This window comes from Podarcis bocagei (assembly GCF_964188305.1).
Source record: "Podarcis bocagei genome assembly, chromosome: 7".
NCBI lineage: Eukaryota > Metazoa > Chordata > Lepidosauria > Squamata > Lacertidae > Podarcis > Podarcis bocagei.
In genome coordinates, this window is record NC_138132.1 from 73,726,755 (window position 1) to 73,748,446 (window position 21,692).

At 44.5% G+C, this 21,692-nt stretch overlaps 2 protein-coding genes across 2 annotated transcripts in view; both read left to right on the forward strand.

Annotated features, from left to right (window-relative positions):
* The first annotated feature begins 1,262 nt into the window (after positions 1–1,262).
* LOC308591643 (actin-related protein T2-like) lies at positions 1,263–2,546 on the forward strand. The gene has a single exon (XM_081202474.1). It carries the CDS (start codon positions 1,367–1,369, stop codon positions 2,465–2,467), a length of 1,101 nt encoding a protein of 366 aa, XP_081058600.1. The 5' UTR covers positions 1,263–1,366; the 3' UTR covers positions 2,468–2,546.
* A 2,046-nt stretch (positions 2,547–4,592) lies between these two features.
* SSU72 (SSU72 homolog, RNA polymerase II CTD phosphatase) overlaps positions 4,593–21,692 on the forward strand; it is a 49,788-nt gene continuing 32,688 nt past the window's right edge. Inside the window, exon 1 of the mRNA XM_081201746.1 lies at positions 4,593–5,024. Within this exon, the coding sequence (XP_081057872.1) occupies positions 4,945–5,024 (80 nt within the window). The 5' untranslated portion in view covers positions 4,593–4,944. The remainder of the gene's footprint in view (positions 5,025–21,692) is intronic.

The window sequence follows — 21,692 nt, forward strand, 5'->3', positions numbered from 1 at the left end:
AAGTTACAGGGAACCAGGCAGAGGGCCTTCTCAGTAGTGGCGCCCGCCATGTGGAACGCCCTCCCATCAGATGTCAAAGGAATAAACAACTATCTGAATTTTAGAAGACATCTGAAGGCAGCCCTGTTTAGGGAAGTTTTTTTAATGGCTGATGTTTTAATGTATTTTTAATCTCCTGTTGGAAGCCGCCCAGAGTGGCTGGGGAAACCCAGCCAGATGGGTGGGATATAAGTAATAAATGATGATGATGATGATTTAATTAGTATTATTTATTTTTTATACCCCCTTCATCCACTCATTACAGGGTGGTAAACAATATAAAAATACAGAAATACATAGCATAATAACAAACAAAAACAATAACCCAACCACAGTTTAATTAGCCAAAGGCCTGGGAGAAGAGGAATGCTTTTGTCTCGCGTCTAGAGATAATGTAATGAAGGAGCCAGGCGAGTCTCCCTGAGGAGACCACCAAGCTATAGCACAGGAGTTCCCTTCTAGACAGCAGTATTATGGTAACACTGGAGAAGCACCGCAGAACAACTAATACAGTGGAATTATGTGTGAATGTATAGGTCTCCCAGCAACATGCTTATTGTGTCAATGGCAAATTGCAGAATATACCTGCAAAACACACGAAGGAGCGCCCATGATAAAGTAAGGGCCCCAAGATAATTTAAGTGGGACAAGTGCAAGATCAGTTCACATTCCTGCCAACATTTTGTGATGAAAATTCGGTCTACCGGAAGGTCTCCCAGGCCTGTACTGCTTCGGGAGGCACGGTGCAGACTGGAGGAGCCTACCAGAAAGTCATGCTGGCCTCCACTGCATCTAGAGATGCTGTGTGGACCGGAGAAGCCTACTGAATGGTCGACCCAGCCTGTGCAGCTTCGGGAGACACAGAGTGGACAAGACCTGCCTCCTCCTCCTCCACCAGCGCCACAGACAAAAGTGCCATGGCGGAGGGAGGAAGAGGAGAGATGACACGTGGGGGGAAGGTAACTTTTCCTTCCGTTTCTTGGTCTTGCAATCTGGTTTTAGCCAACTGACTCGTGCCAGAACTGAAAAAAGCCCGCCTTTTGGTCCCACGCTCTGGCGTGGCTGGAGCACAGGAGCCAAAAGGGGCATCCACGATTGGGGTCAGAAGCTGGGGCGGCTTCTGTCAATTTGGGATGTCCCGGTTAAATCGGGACACTTGAGAGGTATGAGTTCAGGGTGTAAATAGAGCTGGAATTTTAAGCAGCTTTGCCTGTTTGTGATGCCAGGATTCTAGAATGTTCTATGGTCAGACATTGCAGCATCTTTTAGAGATGCCTCATGGAAATCACTGAGCTCTTAGTATTTGGGTTCTTTTGCCAACAGTGCAATGTTGGATATCAAGCTGCTCCAAACGCCAGCCGTGATAATTGATAATGGATCTGGGTCATGCAAAGCTGGGATCTCAGGTGAGTCTGAACCACGATCGCTTATTACATCCGTTGTTGGACACCTTAAACAGAACACGGAGGATTACTACATTGGGGAGAAGGCTTTCTCTAAGAATGGTGCCGTGTTGCTGAATTATCCTGTTGAGCGTGGCGTGATTACGTCTTGGGATGACATGGAGAACCTCTGGAAACACATCTATAAACAGGAGCTTAAAGTGAAAGCCAACGAGAGGCCTGTGCTGCTCTCTGAACCACCACTGAATCCACTGTTGAATCGGGAGAGAACAACAGAGATGATGTTTGAACACTTTCAGGTTCCAGCTTTGTACCTCTCGGTCCAAGCCACACTGGCCCTTTACGCGTCCGCACGCACCACTGGGTTGGTGATGGACAGCGGAGACGGAGTAACTCATACTGTCCCCATCTATGAAGGATATTGCCTACCCCACGGAGTGTCCAGACTTGATGTGGCGGGGAGGGACATTACCAATTACCTCACCAGCCTCCTTTTGGAAAACAGCCAGCCTTCCTTAAGCAGGGCCAAGAAAATCATGGTGCAGAGCATCAAAGAGAAGTCCTGCTATGTGGCTTTGGATCCCAAGCAGGAAGCAGAAAGAAAAGCTGAAGTCTTCAAGCTGCCAGATGGAAGCACCATCACACTCAATCTCCACCTCTGCCAAGCACCAGAAATCCTTTTCGTGCCAAAGATAATCGGTGTTGAGGCGCTGGGCATCCAAGCCATGATCACCAAGAGCATTAGAAAGTGTGACGGGGATATTTGCAGCCTCCTCTATGGGAACCTGGTCCTCTCAGGCGGATCATCACTTTTCCAGGGTCTTGAGGAGAGGGTTTTTAAAGAGATAGAACACCAAGTCCCACAGGGGGTTCCGCTGCGAATCATAGCACCTCCAGATACTATGTGCGCTGCCTGGCTGGGAGGATCCATTCTAACTCACCTGGACTCTTTTGTACCCATGTGGATTACCAGTGAGGACTACCAAGAATTTGGTGCGGGTGCAATCCACCGAAAGTGCTTTTAAGAAGGATGTATACTTATTATGATGATTATAAAGCTCATCTGCAAGATTGTAACTTTAATAAAAGTACAAAGAGTGTTCAGTTCTCCAGTCTCTTTCTCTTTGTGTTTATGAGTGTGACCTTCATGTTATGATAATTATGTTTGTACTGTATTTTGTTCTGAAGGGGCTTTTGAGACAGTGAAAGGATAGCTTTCACTCATTACTCTGAAAAAAGCAGGGGGCATGAGGTTTTTTTCTTTTTAATTCTCCCGGTTTTCAATTCTTCTCAATGAAAATCAAAAGGGGGAGAGGAACTGTAGCAGGAACCCCCCCACCCCAATCATTCTGTTTGTACAAACTTCACACACACACACACACACACACACTCACACTCACACACTACATACGCCACATTTCTGTTATAAATTCATAGAAAATCAACCATACATCGGATTTGCACTGTTCCATTTTTATTTTACTATCAAAGGAGGGTGGCTTGGTTTCTGGTCCGGCCATAATCCCTTCAGCATACCAGCACATCCACAGGAGCCCTGCCCAGTTGCTATGTCAGCCCTGATAACCCCAGACAGAAGACAATCAAAATGACAAAGAACTTGCATATGGGAATGGATTCAGCACAGACTGAAACAAAGGACAATAATCAGATTTTCCCTCTGGGGGCAGGAAACTGCAAACTCCTTTCTGTCACCTGGAAAGTACTCATGGGGAGGGGGAAAGGAGGAACCAGCCAGGTGACAGGACACTTAGGTTACCACCACAACTCCTCCCTCAACCCCTCCTTTCTGTAATGTATGCATGATGTCAACCCCTCCTTTCTGTAATGTATGCATGATGTTTCTGGGGGTGGGCTTGACCTAGAGGAGGGGAATTTCAAAAGTTTTTATAAGGTCTTGCAGGCCATTGTTCTGGGTCTTTCCTCTCTCTTGCAAGTGAAGGGAATACCCTGTTGCAACAGTTCAATAAAGGCCAAGCCTACAGGCTGCTGTTTTGCTTCAAGTTATCCTGGTTGGTGTCTTTACTTTTTGTCCAAGGGAGCCCTCAGATTTTTCCGTTAACAGAATGAATCCAATTTTCCCACGAATATCCCTTTTTTCGCTTTCATACCACCTTCCTTCACCTTCTGGGCTCTGCCTTAACTCTTGCAATATTTTTTGTGCTTTTCCAGAGTTGGAAGCCTTGTGACACCACAGGCACTCTCTTATAACATCACCAGGGCCCTGCATTGTGACACCACTAGCTTTGGGATACTGTCTTCATGGTAATCCTGGGCTGTAACCCTTCCCTAAGGGTCTTGGCGAGGGATACGGGTGGCACTGTGGTGTAAACCACTGAGCCGTGCCAACCTAGCAGTTCAAAAACATGCCAAAAAAGTGCAAGTAGATAACGCGACTGGATTTAACTGTCAGCGGTTCTTTAGCTTTTTAAGGGTCTTGGGAAACTCTTCTGCATAGGTTAATCAAAAGAGAGGGATCACTACTGAGAATTTCCTGCACCACCTTCCAACTATGTTTTTAATGCCTCATTTTTAACTTTTTAATTGATAATATTAATACTTATACTAAAGCACTTAAAGCTTTTGCTTAAGTGCTATACAAATGTTAAATAAAACTAAAATAAAAAACTACAGTTCCCAGCATCCTTTGTGATAAGGCGTAAAAGTTTTAATAACCTTTTCAGTTTCGGAAGGGCCACACATTTCCCACTCAGAGTTAATCCTGCTTTAACTGCCATTTCCTCTGAGAGCCCCTCAGATATGTTTTTGCCTTTCTGAGGATTACATTTCCCAGGTTTCCTGAGTGGAGGGCAAAGCAAACTGGGAAATGTAGTCGTGAGACCCGAAGGACTTCCTACCAGGGAATTTGTTTCATGCGGCCCCCTAAACTACAATTCCCAGAATTCTTTGGGGGAAGCAATGACAGTTAAAACTGAGGCGGCGGCGGCTACTCCCCGCCCCTTTTCAAAGGTTCTCGCTAGGCCCTTTGCCCTTCTACCCGTTTCCATAGAGATATGCAAATGTCACTCCGCTAGTGCGGGGGAGGAGGCTTTCTCCCCCTGGCGCATAAATACCCAACTTCCCGCTCATTGTCGTCGTTGTCATGGGAAACTACGAGAAGGAGGTGGGGGAGGAGAAAGGTTAAAAAAAACAAAAACCCTTGGCGAGACACTCTGTCCCTCACTTCCGCTTCTCTATGATTGGAAAGGGAAGGCGAAAAAGGTCGCAGCGAAAGCAGGCGGGGCGCGGCTCATAGAGCCGGACACGTCGGCCAGCCCCGCCTCTTCCGGTCCCAGCGGACGCCATTTTGTGTATGTGAGAGTGAGAGAGACGAGAAGGGAAGCGCCGCTGCTGCCGCCGCCGCCACCGCCTGGGAACCTCACCGCGGGCCCTTCGCTGCCGTCACCCGCCGCCTTTCCCTCTTCGACCCTTCCCCTCCCCAGGCCCCCGCCCCGGCCCCTTCCTCGCCGCCGGGCGTCCAGCCATGCCCTCCTCGCCGCTCCGGGTGGCTGTGGTTTGCTCCAGCAACCAAAACCGCAGCATGGAGGCCCACAATATCCTCAGGTAAAGCAACTCTGGGCCTGGGTAGGCCTCGCTCAGCTACCTCACCCCTCTCCAATTCCGTTCTCTGGTTTCCCGTTTGAAGTGAGGGGGGGTGTTTGACGCCACATTGGATCAAGGTGGGGCCTCCTCATCCTCGTCGTCGTCACAGTGACGTCACAACCCTTACAGTCCCCCCAATTCTCTTGGTAGCGGGAGATAACGTCAAGGAAAGCTTTTCCACATCGGGTGGAATAATTTACGGCAAGGGGCTCCGTGACGTAGATCGAACTCCCAATTTTGTCAAGAAGCTGGGCGGTGGATTATTATTATTATTGTAGTTATTACATTTCTTAACTGCCCTTCCCTGTAAGGTCACGGGACGAGTTCCAATAGTGTGAAGATGCCACTTTCAGATTCGATTAAAACGAATATTGCTTACTGTTAATTGGCTTTAAAAGAGACTTAGGCAAGTTCATGTAGGAGAGCAGTGTCAATGGCTGCTGATCATGGCGGCTGTGGTCTGCCTCCATTGCTGGAGGCAGTAATGCTTCTGAATGCCAGTAGCAGGAGGGGAGAGTGCTCTTGTGCTCTGGCCCTGCTTGAGGGTTTCCCTTTGGGGCATCTGCTTGGACACTGAGAACAGGGCGCTGGACTAATGGACCATTGGCCGGATCCAGCAGGCTTCCCTTATGTTACTATTTAGGTTTCTTACCTGCCATCCACCATAAAGTCCTGGGCGTGGGTTGCAACAGTGTAAACATGCAATACTGAAAATGTTTACAACACTTAACAATAATAAGAATAGAGCGTGGTCTTTTAAAACATATCTCTTAAAGGCCTGGATGAAGAGTACGTTTATCCCACTTTATATCCCTGAGAGGCTGTCTTATGAAAATATTTTCACACAACAACAAAGCATTTTAAAATCTGGTATCAAGAATGGAAGTAACACAAGTGGTGATGGGATTATTCCTTTCTTCATCCTGGTTCTTCCCTGGTGCTGCCCTTGAACCTCTGCCTACTGGAGAAGAGCCATATCTGATGTTCTTTGACACAAGGGGGTAGGGGCTGATCCGATCACAGTGGAGCCAAGTCTTGACTTCTGTTTATAAAAAAAATATGTACTCCAGGATGTGTTGTGCAATACATTCTACATAAACCAAAATTAAAACAGAACCAAAATACAGCAATCTGGCAAGTAGAACAAATCAGCTTTATGCTTATTTTGTGGGGTGGGGTTTATGTATCATGACAATCCTTGGGAGATTTTGAAAACAAGGCTGTTGCATTATAAGACTCTGCAAATATTGAGGGGTGGGATTTCATAATTGTCATTGACATGATTTAATATATTTTTTATTACAGGGTTTTTATACTGCCCTTCAATAAAACTCATTTTATTTTATTTGAGGCTGTGGCAGTGTCACAGTTCTTGATAAGCTTTATGTAAAATGAGAGTGAGGGAAAGAGAAGAGATAGTGTTGATACAATCTTTAAAGGATGTGGCAGTTTCCTTTTCTGTCTCATTTTTACTTCCTCCTCGGATGCCAGCATGTGAATCTTGAAGTAAAGGAACTGCGACCTTAATGTGATTATAGATTCCCCTCCCCACTCTGGTTGAAGGGCGGCAGAAGGAAAAGATGCTGCTCTTGAACCCTTATTTGAGGGTTCTCTACTTGCTGTTATTCTCTTTTTTTCCACTCTTCTCTTCAAATCCACTTAAGGTTCCTAGGTAGGACCGATGTGTTTTCATCATGTCTTTTCCCACCTTACAGTCTTGGCATAAATACAATATTTATATTTTGCTTACAAATGTTCAACAATGCTCTAATAGTGAATTGTGGGGGTGATGTGTACCTGGAGATATGTAGCTAAAAGAGGACAACTGAGAAATGGGAGGGAAGTATATGCTTAGGAGCTACCCTGACATTTTCAGGTGTGTAAACACCCTAGAGAATCCATAGGAAAAGCAAGGGTGGAGTAGAATGGAATGGAATATCCAGAAGGAGGGCAGCTTGACTGGTTGGTTGTCAGCCATCCTAAATAGGCGCACTCCTGCCTAAGGGGTGAAGAGACACCACTTCATTTTGTCCTACGTCCCACTTGTTATCTCCACAATCCTTACAACAACCCTACGAGTTTGGTGAATATCATCACATTTTGAATTGTGTGAGCTGAGGAGGGGTGAGAGTGTTTTGCCCAGGAGTAGGCAACCTAAGGCCCATGGGCCAGATGCGGCCCAATCGCCTTCTCAATCCGGCCCATCGGGAATCAGCATGTTTTTAGATGAGTAGAATGTGTCCTTTTATTTAAAATGCATCTCTGGGTTATTTGTGGGGCAACAGGAATTCGTTCATCCCCCCTCCCCCCAAAAAAAATTATAGTCAGGCCCACCATATGGTCTGAGGGGCAGTGGACCAGCCCATGGCTGAAAAAGGTTGCTGACCCCTGGTCTTGCCTAAGGATCTCAGTGAGTGACTGATAAGAGAGTAGGCTCAAACCAAGGATTTTTCTTAGCACACTTTCTTAGCCATAACTCTGAACACTTCTGTCCTCCAAACACACAATCCTTACAAAATCCAAGTGTGGTCGCACCACACTCCAGCATTTCTAAACAGACACAAACACAAGCACCTGAGGGATGCAGCAAGCAACCTACCTGTGGGATGGAGGCAAGATGTGTGTTTTCATGGGATAATTGCTTTGTATTTGAGGAACACTTCTGGAAATGCTTAATGATATGGAGACTTGCTAGTCTGACTCATTAAGTACTACTCCCCAGACAATGTGGAAGTACCAGGTGTGGGGGAGCAACTCACAACAAGGAACTGGCTGTAAGGCATTGACTCATGGGGCCATGTAATGCATATTTCTTAGAATTGTTAGCTTTGCTCTTAAGGATTAAGTGTTTAGAAGGTTTCACAGTTTACATATTAAAATATTTGGACATATTCAGGTTTCATACAGTGGATGTGGGGAATGCAAGGGGGCACTTTACAAACCCCACACATATCCTGTACCTATTCCAGATTCTAGTTGGCATCAAAGGACATGTGTCCCAGAGCCCAGTGTCTTAAATTTGATTGATTTACTCTCAAACAACTTGGTATCTTCAGCCATGCTTAACTACAACAGATGCAAATTAGAATTTTTGCTACTGCATGGGTAAGCATATATCAGGCTTCCTCAACCTTGGCCCTCCAGATGTTTTGAGACTACAATTCCCATCATCTCTGACCACTGGTCCTGCTAGCTAGGGATCATTGGAGAGGGAGGGTGTCTACCCTTTTGCTGCTTGAGCATTTGTTCAATAGTTTGCGTCTGGGTAGCTAATTAATATTATGTTTGTAGTTAGTTAAGTAGGTACCAGTGAACATCTGAGACACTAACTGAAGAAAGAGTGATGTTTTATGTTTGATTAAGTGACCCCAGAACTGATGGTCATGTGGCTTTGAGTGGCTCCAAATTTTAGGGTTGATAATATTTAATCCAATAAATGTGTGCATATTCTTTCTGAAGTGCTTAAATCCCTCCAATCCTAAACTCCAGGTGAGTGCTGACAGCTGTTGATGTTTAGGATAAGATCCTGATCTTTTGGAGGGATGTGTGGCTGAGCCTCCTGTCTCCTCTTATCACATACCATTTCCTGTAAGGACTCTCTGCTCCTGACGGGTGTCCTCATCAATTTACAAACCGTCTTGTCTTTTTGCTGCATCTAACCAGATTTGTTGATTATTGGCCTCCTCTGCATAGTGACTGTGTATTTGGCAGCTAGGATCCAAAAATGCTTTGGGTGGATGAGCTTCCCCATATTAGTGCCACCTCCTTCCAAAAGTCCCCTAAGATAGGTCTCCTTTTGGCATGAAAACTCTTATGAAGGGCAGCTGTTAAAAGGAAATATGGCTTCTCTTTGAAGCATGTGAAAATGCACAGAGGTTGGAGTTTGGATTTAGTGAGATAGAATGTGCAAGTTTTTGTCCCCTGCTAGACCTACTAGTTCATTCTGTACAATTGCTGATACTGTCACCAAGGGGTTGGCATTTTCTGTTGCCACCTGAAGAAGACTCCCCTCCCTCTGTGGGGGTGCTACAGCCATCCCAAACTAGGATACAAGTCTCTTAGCTAATATTTATGCTCAGCTGACCTCTGTACCCTGTATTAGATGAGGCCAGACAGCTCTGTTCTGTAGAGACAGTTGAAGCTGGCTGCCCCCAGGCTTCCTGCTAGCTGGAGGATATCCCAGGAGACAAGCGCCACTATTACCACTGACTATCAGGAGGCTCATATTCCACATTATTCATAAAGTGAACTGTCCTGTTGGAAAAATAAGTTTTGAGTTCTTAGCGTTGCTTGCAGATTAGCATCATCCTCTGTATGCTTTCTCAGAAGTCCCACTTTGTTCAAGGGAGCTTTGTAATAGAGTCTTATCTGCTCACGCATTCATTTCTGGCCTGAAAGGAAAAACAAAAGCCAGCTTCTGTATAACTTCTCTTGGGGCCTTGCTTAGGCAACCGGACAGCCTACTGCTCATCACCATGGCTTAATGGGTCTGCTTAGGATTACTGTTATAAAGTCCTCTTCAGACTATTTATCTGCCTTCATCTCTTCACGTTTCACCAAAGAACAGCTGCACAGTTCAAGCCAGTTATGGGTGTTAGGATGAGGGTGGGGTTTTCTCCTTGAAGAGGAAGCTGCCTCTTTCGGTGAGAGAATGATTGCTCGTTTACCAGCACCAACTGACCTTTTTCAGCCATTTGCGCACATTACAGTATAAGTAGGAAGTACCAGTATCCACCCTCCTCCCCATGGCTTTTAGGTGATAAGAACTTACAAAGTGCCAAAGGTCTATTTAGCATGGATCCTTCTGCCCACAGTGACCAACCAGATGGCTCTGGGCAATACAAGACAAGAGGGCATGTCTGTTCTTCAACAACTGGTGTTCAGAGATGCACTGTTTCTGAACCTGGAGATTAACCAATCATAGTTAACCATTAATAACCTAATCTTCCATGAATTTTTAAAATTCCCTGTGGGCCTGCATTCAATCAGGCTGTTTACTCAGTGGGTACAGACTCAGACACTCTCCATTTCCTGGTTTGCTCTAACCATAGCTTGGTGTGATCTGAGTTGGGGCAACACCTTTTGTTACACTTGAATCCTGCACTTTTCCCAAAAACTCAGTGAGACGATGTCCATTGTTCTCTCTTATCTCTTTTTTCCTTCACAACCTCTGTGAGGAAGGTTAGGCTGAATATGTGACTGAGCCATAGTCACCCACACCCAGATTTATGACTGAGTTGTCTTGGTCCTAGTCCAACACTATAATGATTCTTAACTACAGTTAGCTATAGTTAGTGCTGTTTCTCAAACCGTGCAGTATATGATTGGCACAACACAGCAATAGTTTGACAGGATCAGTGCGCCAGAAGAGGGTTGGTCTACATTGAACCCAAACTTGGTTTTTCAAGTTGGTGGTTTGTATGAGAGATGGGCTGTACATTTCATTGTGGTGTCTAGTACTAAATGCAGCCTTGTAATTAAACCTTTATAAGCTACTGGCCTACACATCCCATCTGCGAAGCCTGCATTTCTCTGCTAGCCATGGAGAAAGGGATGACTCCTCCTTTGCAGACAACATGGCAACTCAGGGTTCAAAGCTTTGTCTTCTGCTAAGTAGGCTGGCAGAAGAAAGATAGAATGCTCTATTACTCCTCTGCCAGCCCACTTGGATTTTGTGCTGGGTGCAGGGCAAGGGGCTCTTTTCTGTCTCTAACATGGAAATCAAGCAGGCTGCAGAAGGAGTGATGGAGCATTCTATTTCTTCTCTGCCTGCCAGTGTGTCCTCTCACCTGCATGGAATTCCTTGCTTCCTGTAGAGACCAGGCTTGTTACTTACAAGATTGTCCCAGTGAACAAGCCAGTTAAACCTGACTGCTTTGAGTCAAGCCTATTTTGTTCCACATCTTTCACGAAACTTAAATAGCCTTGAATCCAATTCCTTAGCTTTCAAGTGCCAGTGGATTGGGCTGCTTATATACTTCAGTGAGAGATTTGGGTTGATACTGGCTCCATCAGAATTCATAGCGATGAGTAGTTGTCACTTCACCCACCTATCTGATTTGAGAACATGTGCTTTTTTTGCAGTCCAGATAAACATTAGAAGCACCTTCCATGTACAGGGTGTTCTGTGCTTTCTTAAAACGGCTTCAAAGCAAAATGTAAGAGTTTTGTATAAGATGAATCATGTCCCAAAATTTCAAGCTGGTGCCCTTTTAAGCAGATGATGTAAGATTACTTAGCATCAGAAGATTTCTATAAATGTCTTAAACTCCATTCTGGGTGGACGTGAGTAGGTTGTGTTTATTGCCACACTAGTTTCTCTACACTGGTATTGCAGGGATTTGTCACATCCCTAGTTTTATGCAGCATTTATCCTGGTTATTGCTGTTGTGCCTTCCAGCCTAATTTCTTTGCTTTAGTTTCTGTAGCTCCTTAATTTGTCAGATGCTTGAAGAAAGTGGGCTTGAATTATTGACTGTTTCTCATTCTTTTTTAAAAAAATCCTGCTCTGCCAAGGAAGATTGCATACATGGATATTCTCTCACTATTCCTCAGAACAACCCAGGCAGGTGGGTTAAGCTGGGATATTCTAACTGGCCATGGTTACCCAGCGAGTTTCATGACTGACTATGGAATTGAACCCAGATCCCTCTGTTCATTTCCAACATGGACCACTAGGTGATTGCCTACAGTAGCTCGGAACATAATCAAGTTAGCTTTTAAATTGCCACAGCATTATTTTGAATGTTACTGCTGCAGACTAACTGGTGGCTCTTTTCCTTTTCTGATATGTCTTCCCAATCCCAGCTTCTTCATTGGGCGAGAATCATTGGAGACCTGTGCAAATTCAAGGATATTTTTGCTCAGAAATCTATCTTGTCTCACATGCACATAAACAGCCCCCACAAATGTCTATTTACAAATGTATTGTTTAATAGACACTGCCTTGGTGAGCAAAAAGGTAGGACTGGGCAGTCAGGAAAACCATTGGTGTAGGGAGTACATACATATCCAATGCCCCATTGTTCCCAGTATCTAGAGGGCAGTGGGTGTCCCTTTTCCCCACATCAAAATTTTCCCTGCTTTCTGATCCCTTCATTCCTCCCTTGGGATTTGTATAGAGACAGAGGTAGGGGTGTGTATGTGTGAGAGAGAGGGGGGGAGTGAAGTGTGAGACGAAGGTGTGGGAAGAGTTATTGTGTAAATGGAGAATGCTTCTTTTCCACTCAAGTCTTGATTGTTCTTGGACCCTGCTTCCCTCCATGCTGTTTGGTTGCAATTCTTCACCCTTCAGTGGAATCCTGGTTTTCCTTTTGGACATGGAATTGGGGTACTCTGCGCACTTGGCAGCTACTTTTAGGGGGAGGGCTTTGGAAGTTCTGCAGGCCCCACCCTGTGGTGAGTCTCTGGACAATATCTTTCACATAGGGCCTGAACAATTCTTTCCTCACCCACTTGCTATGACAGGCAGCTTGGAAGAATAAGATAACAATGAGTTATACACATAACACTCTGTTGCATCTGATTTGCCTCTGAAAGCTTTGTATAGCTATTTGTGGCTTTGACTGTGTCTATATTTCATCAGGTGAACAGGTTGCTTCACTAGCCTGTTGCACACACAACCCTCTACTGTTCACACTCTTAGCATTCTCTGACACAGAAGGGACTTGCATGTTTTAATGTGCCATTTATTCTCTGTGTATCAATTATTGATTGATTATTGATTTGTATCCTGGCTCTTCATTCAAAGATTCCTTCCCCATTTTTATTTTAACAACTCTGTGAGATACATTGATATTGACTAGCTCATTAGCACCCAGTGAGTTTGTGTCTGAGTGGGGATTTGAGCTAGTAGCCAGCCCTGGACTCGCACTACATCTGTAATCACCACACCTGCATAAACAGTGAACATTTATTAGTATATCTAGACCTTTAAATTGTGGATCTTCTGGCTCAGTTTCTACATTGTGCTAAATTGTTATTTATGCCTACTTTATTTTTAAACCCAACCATGGTTTGAGTTTCCAAATGGGCCACAGGCAAACCAAGGCTTACATTTCATTGTCTGCTTTTCATTTCCACCTTCGGCACTTCATTTGTTCACATTCCATAATATAAGTAAGGTAAAGTACCCCTGGATGGTTAAGTCCAGTCAAAGAGACTATGGTGTGTGGCGCTCATCTCGCTTCAGGCCAAGGGAGCTGGCATTTGTCCACAGACAGCTTTCTGGGTCATGTGACCAGCATGACTAAACTGCTTCTGGCGCAATGGACCACCATGACGGAAGCCAGAGCGCACGGAAACACCATTTATCTTCCCACCGCAGTGGTACCTATTTATCCACTTGAACTGCTATGCTTTCAAACTGCTAGGTTGACAGAAGCTGGGACAGAGCAACGGGAGCTCACCACATCACGTGGATTCAAACCACCGACCTTCCAGTCAGCAAGCCCAAGAGGCTCAGTGGTTTAGACCACAGTGCCACCCGCTCCCTCCCATAATATAGTGTCCCAGGGAGACAGAGGAGATGGCTGAAAATAGTTGCCAACTCAGACATTATGCAAAGCCATGTTTTGTAAATCCACTGCAAATCTTGGTCCTCTGTTCTGACTTGCTGGCCTGTGACAAAACTTGGATGATGAGCTGCACCATGATCAAGCTTCTTTAGCCATGGTTTGGCATGGTGTCTGAATTGAACCATTGTGTCTGTTATGCCAGATCTAACAAAAATGTTTTGGGGGACAAACAGCCAATAGTTTACCAGGTGAATCTGTGACACGCACACGTATATAGATTGCTTGACTGACCACTTTGTGCGTGTTTGAAATGTGAATTATAGTACTTCCTTTATAAGCTGTTTTTATGCCCCTGAAGTAACTAGTTCTGATGTTACTTCAGTGCCGACTTCCACCGTCGGCATGCTTCTATGCCTACAGTTGCTTGCAGATGTGAATATTTCCTTCTGCACAGATGGACATGAATTGCAGTCTTTGCTTCCTAGGAAGAATAAATTTTTAAAAGGGCACCAAGTCATCTTGGTTGTCTTCAGCTCCAATTAAATTGTTGATTTCTCCTGAAACGGGGCCCTCAGTTTCAAATGCAGCAAGAGAGCAGCCAAGACACTTGTGTACTTGTGTAGGGAGGTGTAGTTTATAGCAGGTTGGCTGTTTTTCTCATCGTTAGTGGAACTCTACTGTTAGGGGACAAAGCAGTGGGTGATGCAGAGGTGTTCTATGCTCTCCACCCACCTACTCAGACAGGCCTGTCTTCAAAGACACTGGCCGCCTTCTGATGTGTGGGAAGCCCTAAGGCAGGGGTGGGGTTGGGGAAAACCAATTGCAGCCCAAAGGCCACATTCCCTTTTGAGCCAACTTCCAAGGGCCACATCATAGTGGTGGATGGGGCCAGAGGCAAGAGTGGGCAAAACAACAAATGTAAACTTTACCACTCTGCAGTTGGCTAGTTTCTGTACACACTCACACATCCCTTTCTGCCTTCCATCCTGAACACCGTGAGGCATTACCTGAGTTTAAGGACAAATCCCACACAGGCAAAAACACTCAAGGAAGGTTTGAAGCAAGGCCAATGAGGGATGTTGCCTGGGGAGAAAGTCCCTAGGGCTAGACAGAGAGGCCTGATCTGAAGTTCCCTATCCTAAAGGAAGGTAAGCAGGATTCCTGCATTGCAGGGGGTTGGACTAGATGACTCTTGGGGTCCCTTTCAGCACTACAATTCTATGATTCTGGGGAATACCAGATGTGGAAGATGGCACCTATCAGTCTGAGATTTCTAGGCAGCTCAGTAACTTAAGTGCTATTCTGCAGATGTCTTTGCTGAGAACTTCCATTGGTCTCCCAAGCATCAATTCTAACTTGTTCATTTCTCAGTGAATTTTGCCGTTGTGTGCAGATTGTTTCTCATGCATATCCTTTGCTATTCTTCTGAAACCACCTAACCTTTGGTGTTCGGCTTCAGATTTGCAGTGTGCAGTCTGCTGCTCCTGGATAACACAGGCCTTATTGTTAGTGACGGCTGCTTAAAATCTAACACCAAAGGTGAAACATCATCAGATAAACTTTCTGCAATGTGTGTTTTCAGTTGTCACAGCAGATGTCCATCTGTAAACCATTCTCGGTGAAGCCTGACTCATCTCTCACGTCCTATAATTAGTCCCATAATTTACATTTGGAATGAGACGCAGTGTTCTCTCTGGATGGCATTCTCAGTTTGTAGAACAGGACTGCATTATGTACTGTGGTGTGGTTAGGAGTGTGAATGAGTGTGTGTTGTGTGGAGGGGGGAGCAAATGAGCCTTTCATGAGGAATGATTGTTCTCAGTTCTAGGTCGGTTGAATCAGTTTTGGGTGTTGTGCTATAATAAACTCAGTTGGGATCTGGTGGATGAAGAGCATTGCTGGGCTTTGAGTGTGATCATCTGTTGGGAGACGAGCAGTGAGTGGTGCTTTGAGAGTCTTGAGTAAGAGTTCAAACCTGTAGCTCTGTTTCACTGGTCTCTGTTCCTAACCCAGGGATTAATCACTGTAGTACTATCTGGATGCTGCTGGACTCCAGCTCCCAACATCCCTGACCTTTGGCCTTTCTGGACTGTGGCTGTTGTGAGTCCAGTAACATCTGGAAGGCACTACATTAGCTACCTCTGTGCTAGACTAAAGGATGGAGTGAGGGGAAGAGAAAGAACCTCACTAAAATCTAGGGTTTTTATTGATAGTCTTCCACCGCAGGGTGCATTCTGTGGTAGAGAAGACTCCCATAAGTCAGTCTCTCCCACCACAAGGGGTGACTTAAGTAGCTTTGGAAATATGTTTACAGAAGTTAGCTGGTTCACGAAAACTGATGCAATGCAACAGGGTTTCAGCTCCAGAATACATGAAGAAAGCAGTGATCTCTGGGCACTACTAAAATGCCTTCTTTAGTAAAGAAGGAAATTGCATTGTCCTGGCTGGCTGTTGTTTTTTGCTTAAGCAAAGAGGTATGAGATCAATCCCAATAGCATATGGTCAGCAGGCAGAGTCATATAGGTGCTCATATTTTGTATCAGTTAAATGCTGTGGTGCTATATTCCTGTTTGAAATGCCATCTTCAGGAGAAATTAATACAGTATAGCAAAGGAAGGCAACGCTGCATTCCTGTCAAATGATCCAGTTATGTTTTAACTGCTATATAATGTATTCTCGAAGACAGTACTGTCAACTGCATTGGGAAATCCGCAATCCAGTCTCTTAAATGGCATTGGCACTTTTACTTGGCTCTGCCTATTACTGTTCTGCAGGAAAGGCAAACAGCTAATTGAGAGTTCACTTCACACCTTTTCCCTGAGGGCAGCCTCTGGCAAGGCAGAGGTAAATAGGGGATAAATGTTCTTTTCAAAGATGAGTGCCAAGCAGTTTGTTGACTTGGGGGGCTTCCAGTTGGGTGGATGTGTTGTGGGATCTGTGCTGCTCACATGTGCAGATTTTTCGGTGTCCATGTGACATTGTCAGCATCAAAACGCCAGCCTGTGTTTTCTTCCATTTAACTCAGATTAGCCCTTTTGTGAAAAATCTGATGTTTTAAAAACAACCAATTGCCAGCGACCAATTTGTGTTATCTGAATAGCCTGTTAGGCTCCCATCTGGAATCACGTTTGGTCTCTGCTTCACTGGGTCTTGTTCAGTGCAAAAGATTTAAAAAGCAGCAGAGGTCTTTCACAATAGAAGTCTCTTGCTTTGCTTAGCAAAGTACTGCATGCCCACTGAGTTATAAAAACCAAGGCTGTGTACACTCACTGTATTTAAAGCACTCCCACTACAGCCTGGGAACTGTAGTTTATTCCTCCCAGAGCTACAGTTCCCAGCATCCTTAACAAGCTACAGTTCCCAGGATTGGTAGGGGCATGCTTTAAATGTATGGTGGGAATGCATCCCAAGACACATGCTGGGGAATGTGCTGTAAATCAGGAACTCTTGAGCTGCCGCTTGCTTGCCCAAGCCAGTTTTCTAGTTTCTGGTAGCTGTCAGCTAGTATATTTTGAAATACTGCTTCTCAGGCAAAACTAAAGCAAGTCTCAGCATTTAAAAATTCAATGCACAATTCTGTATGTAAATTGAAACATGGCTCTGCCACCAGGCTTGTGAACTAATAAAATGGGAGGGGGGAAGGGAGTAGAGGGTGAAAGGAGTTGGATGTGGGATCTACTTGGCAGTGCCAGCAAAAAATGAGAGATAGGCTTTTACATTCTGTTGTGGGGTCAGGCTTATGTTTCCCTGTTGCTTCTCTTGTTGAGGGGGCAATTATGTATTATTCCTATGGTCTTTAGGCCCCTGCCATCTGCCAGAGTACTAAGTGGCCTTCCTCTTGTGCCTGCAGATACAAATATTGGTCTGGTTTGCTTGTAATGCTAAGCCAAACCATAGCTTGGCTGAGGCTCTGGGAGAGGATTTCCTTCTTTCTGGTCATTCTGCTGCTGCACCCAAACCAGGACATGGTTCTGCACGCTTTCCCAGGACTAACTGTGAGCTATAACCAAGGTTGGTCCTAGGAGTTATGGCTTGTAGTTTGTCCTGGAGAGCAAAACCATAAGCCCAGGTTTGGATAACTCATTAAGCCTGGCTTGGATGACTCATTGGTGAGGAGCAGAGTAGCCAGTTTCTCTGAGAGCCTGCAATAGCGCTAAGCCAGACATCCCCAACCTTTGGCCCTCCAGATGTTTTGGACTACAATTCCCATCATCCCTGACTACTGATCCTGTTAGCTAGGAATCATGGGAGTTGTAGGCCAAAACATCTGGAGGGCCATAGGTTGGGGATGCCTGTGCTAAGCCATGGTTTTGGCCTAATGCCAGCAATCGAACCGGGCGGTTGTTAGTGACACTGCTGCATTAAATTTAGAAGATAGGCCCTAGTTTTTAAAGCTTGAGATTAATTGCCATGTATAATTCTTTATTTGGTCCAGGCCTAGGCAGATGTAATGTGGGAGAGTGCATACATTAATCAACTTGCCTTCTTGCTTCCCTGCATCTTCCCCCCCTCTCACATGGTCAGCAACAAAAGCCAGCAGAGGGAAAATGAAATTACAAGTATTAAAAGCAGCCAAATTCATTCATTTTCCATTTTTGGTACTGCAGCAGCTGTGTGACTCGGCAAAGTGTTTTGCTGCTATCCAGACCCCTTTCTGGTAGGAGTGGTGGGAAATCCCTCTCATTGGATTGCCTCAAAAGCTGGTGCTTTAAAATTTGAACACTGTCTGGCCCTGCTTTAGGTTACTTCAGCTCAATTTCACTGATTGTCATGTACAGTTTCCAAAATGAGTGACTTGAAGCTTGCAGTGAACTTGGGAAATATTGGCGGCCAAGTCAGAAAGGTGCCAAAACAGGAGTCTAGGAAATTGTTTTTTATATCTCACCCCAATTCCACTCCCCCCAAAAAACCCTTTCCTGGACCTGCAAGGAGAGACTCTTATTTCCAGCAACATAAAAGGTCTCTGATAGTCACAAAAAGGGCTGGTAACTATATGGAAGAGCACTTGCATTGCACATGAAAGGTCCCAGTTTCTGGCATTCCTAGATGTGGCTAGGAAACAGCCCTCTCTCAGATTCTGGAAAAACTGTTTAGCCAGGGTAGAAAATACTGGGTTAGATGGACCACTGAGATTACTCTGTATAAGGCAGTTTCCTGTGGATGCAGCAGTCTCTTAGGCCTATCTGTCTGATTCTGCTAAAACACAGAGTATAATATTTAGTTTTTGGGGAATCTCTGCTTTTTTGTAATAGCAAAGTATCTAGCGGCCCTTATTCTGTGACTATGCTGGTAGTGTATGGGCAGCATCTGGTTGAATTACCACAAAGCTAGTGAGGTTGCCCAGTAAGAGCTAAGTAGACAGAGCTTTTTGCCCTTTCCTATAACAAGGAGAATAAATTACATTTTAGAATTTAGAATGATAGCGCATGCGTGCGTGGAACAGGTTGTGGAATTTGGCTTGTGTTGATGTGGTATACCGTCTCTTAGTAAAGGGTATAAGTAGCCTTGTTGATTGATAAGTGAATGGCGCTTGCCAGTGAGTTGTAGTGAGCATTCAAGATGAAAGTCAGCTTGAGCAAAAGAGCAAACACATCCTGGAGTAAAGTGGGATTGAACACACTGAGAGTTCTTTTGTGCCAAGCACACCACTTGGGCATCAGAAGTGCAAGGCATTGACTCCTTTGTAGTGGGCTTCTCTCAAGGTAAGTGCATCACAAAGTATCTTAAAATGATCTGCAGGTTTTAGTTGTTTGTTTATATGTACACCATTCTTGTGACACTTAATATTTTTTAAATTTTCTTAAGTGGTGTACAAAAAACTGAAGCGACAACAGACAACTTGAAACAAAAATACTACAAAAATACACAGTTACATATGAAACTTTGTACATTAGTACAAAGTTACCAATATATAAAAATCTATATTGTTTCATTTTCCTTCTGACACAACTTCCCTCTCAGCCTCCGGGTTCTAACCCAGGGTCCAAACAAAACTCAGCTCACCCAGAAAAGTATCATGATAAGAAGAGTTCCTGTAAACAGCAGCCATCGCCCTAGTCTCTTACTATAGACTTGCTTTTTATGGGCAGGCCCAAGGCGGATGGTAGCTTATGTGCCTAGTCAACTTAATTGACTAGAAAACCACCACATGGGCCTAGCGCAGGTGGAAATATCCTTGTGTCTTAGCCATAGTTAAGAGGTGGTCTATTCTTCTCTTCCCTCCACAGCATTGGTGGTGTAATTATGATTGTGGATATGTTGGACGCTAACCATGGTTAGCTTTAAATCTGGGTTTGAGGTGTGGGATTTAAAGTGGATGTACACACTGGCTAACTTCATTGTAGACACAACATTACACATTAACACTGTAGGTGAAGGTGTGGACTTCGGTGAGATGGAAAGGAAGGGAGCGTTAATGTCTGGCAGTCGCTCCTGATCTAACCATGGGTAAGAGGCTTGGAAGTGTTGAATCAGCAGTGCCAGAATGTATGCTTTTATCTTATTTTGTTTGATCTCAGACAACAGGCAGGTATCCTCACTGCAGAATATCACCTTTTTCCTTTCATGCTGTCTGTACTAAAAGTTCAACATTCTGTGCTATTTGCAGTATTTATTTATAGTATTTGGACCCTGCTCTTTAGTCAAAAAGGCCCTCTGAGTGGCTTACATACACGTTTATTGAGTAACTTCAGAAAATTTCTCTTAAGTCTGGTTTTGCTGGTCATGGTGAGCAGTAGCCCTACTTCCAACCTCGGGGATCTTATTCAGCCATCTCCCTAGCCTCTGAGATTTTAGCAGACATTACGTAATATTTGTAGCAACATGGATTAGAAATTCACTCTCTTAAAAACTAGCTGAAGTAGGAACCACATCTAGGTGATATTTAGGTGCTTTCTACACAACACTATGATAGGAATAGGGAACATGTGGCCCTCTGGATGTTGGACTAAAATTTCCATCAATCCCATCCACCATGGCCAATGGTTAGAGATGATGGAAGTTGTAGTCCAGCAACATCTGGAGGATCACAGGTTCTCCATCCCTGGGGATGTAGCTGATTTATTTGATACTATATCTCCTTGTCTCCAGCATCTGGTAACCATTATTTCAAGTAGTGGTTAAGACCCACAGAGGAGTCTCACCCTGACCTCAGGTGGGATGCGTTAGTGGTTCTACTACCATGTTAAAAACAGTTTGGTGGGAAGCTGACTAAAGGTGGGAGGATGGAGGGTGACTAGATAGAGGGACATTGTTCAACTTAACACCTAATATGAGAAGCTTGAGCCTGACAAAAAATTTCCTCTGCAGTACCTATTTGGGGCAGCCTTGTATTATATCAGTGCTAGCCTGATACCCACAGGTGAAACAGTTCCATGGAGGCAGGTCACTGGGCTGGCAGAGCAGGGGTGAAGGCCTCCCTCCTTTGCCAGTTCACAACAGGCTAGTAGACTTTTTTTTTTTTTTTGCTTGTTTACAAGGCTGTACCAATGTCCATTAAATCTGGAAATAAAAGCAAAAGAGAGAAGTGGACAAACACAGCAAAAGAACAGCAACCTCCATTTATTTGTTATAGATTGAGGTTATGAATGTGTCCTGAATTCAAAAGTGAAGTTTATTTTTTTTCACAGTGTGCATCCAATCATTTATGTTTGACTGCTTACACTTGGTTATTCCGCCGGTGTTAGAGCTCCCTGTTGGGAATGTGTTACGTGTCCAAGTGGCAATTATCTGTGTGCAGGAGAGCACTTCCATGAGCAATGGCACTTGTGTAACACTGTTTGGTAAGCATTTATGCAACCTCTGCATTGTGGCTCTCCCACCGAGTGGCATTAACACAATTCCAAACCACTTATTTTCCAGCTTCGAGTGAGGCTAATAATTTCCTAGAAGTGACACAGGCGGCGATGATAATAAAAAAACCTTTACCAACAGTAGTTACTCATGTTCTAAGTCATTCGTTTAATGATTCACTGGTTTATGCTTGGGATGTTTTCAGAAATTATCCCTGCAATCATAAGGGCTAAACAAATTTTAAGTACACATGAAAGAACAAAAGTGGTTCCGGTTCCCCTTGGTGAGAAAGCGTCTAGAAACACGTTCCCCACAAAATAAG

What these genes read in the sequence shown, in the direction of transcription:
- LOC308591643 (XM_081202474.1), top strand. Translation starts at nt 1,367, where the DNA reads ATGTTGGATATCAAGCTGCTCCAAACGCCAGCCGTGATAATTGATAAT.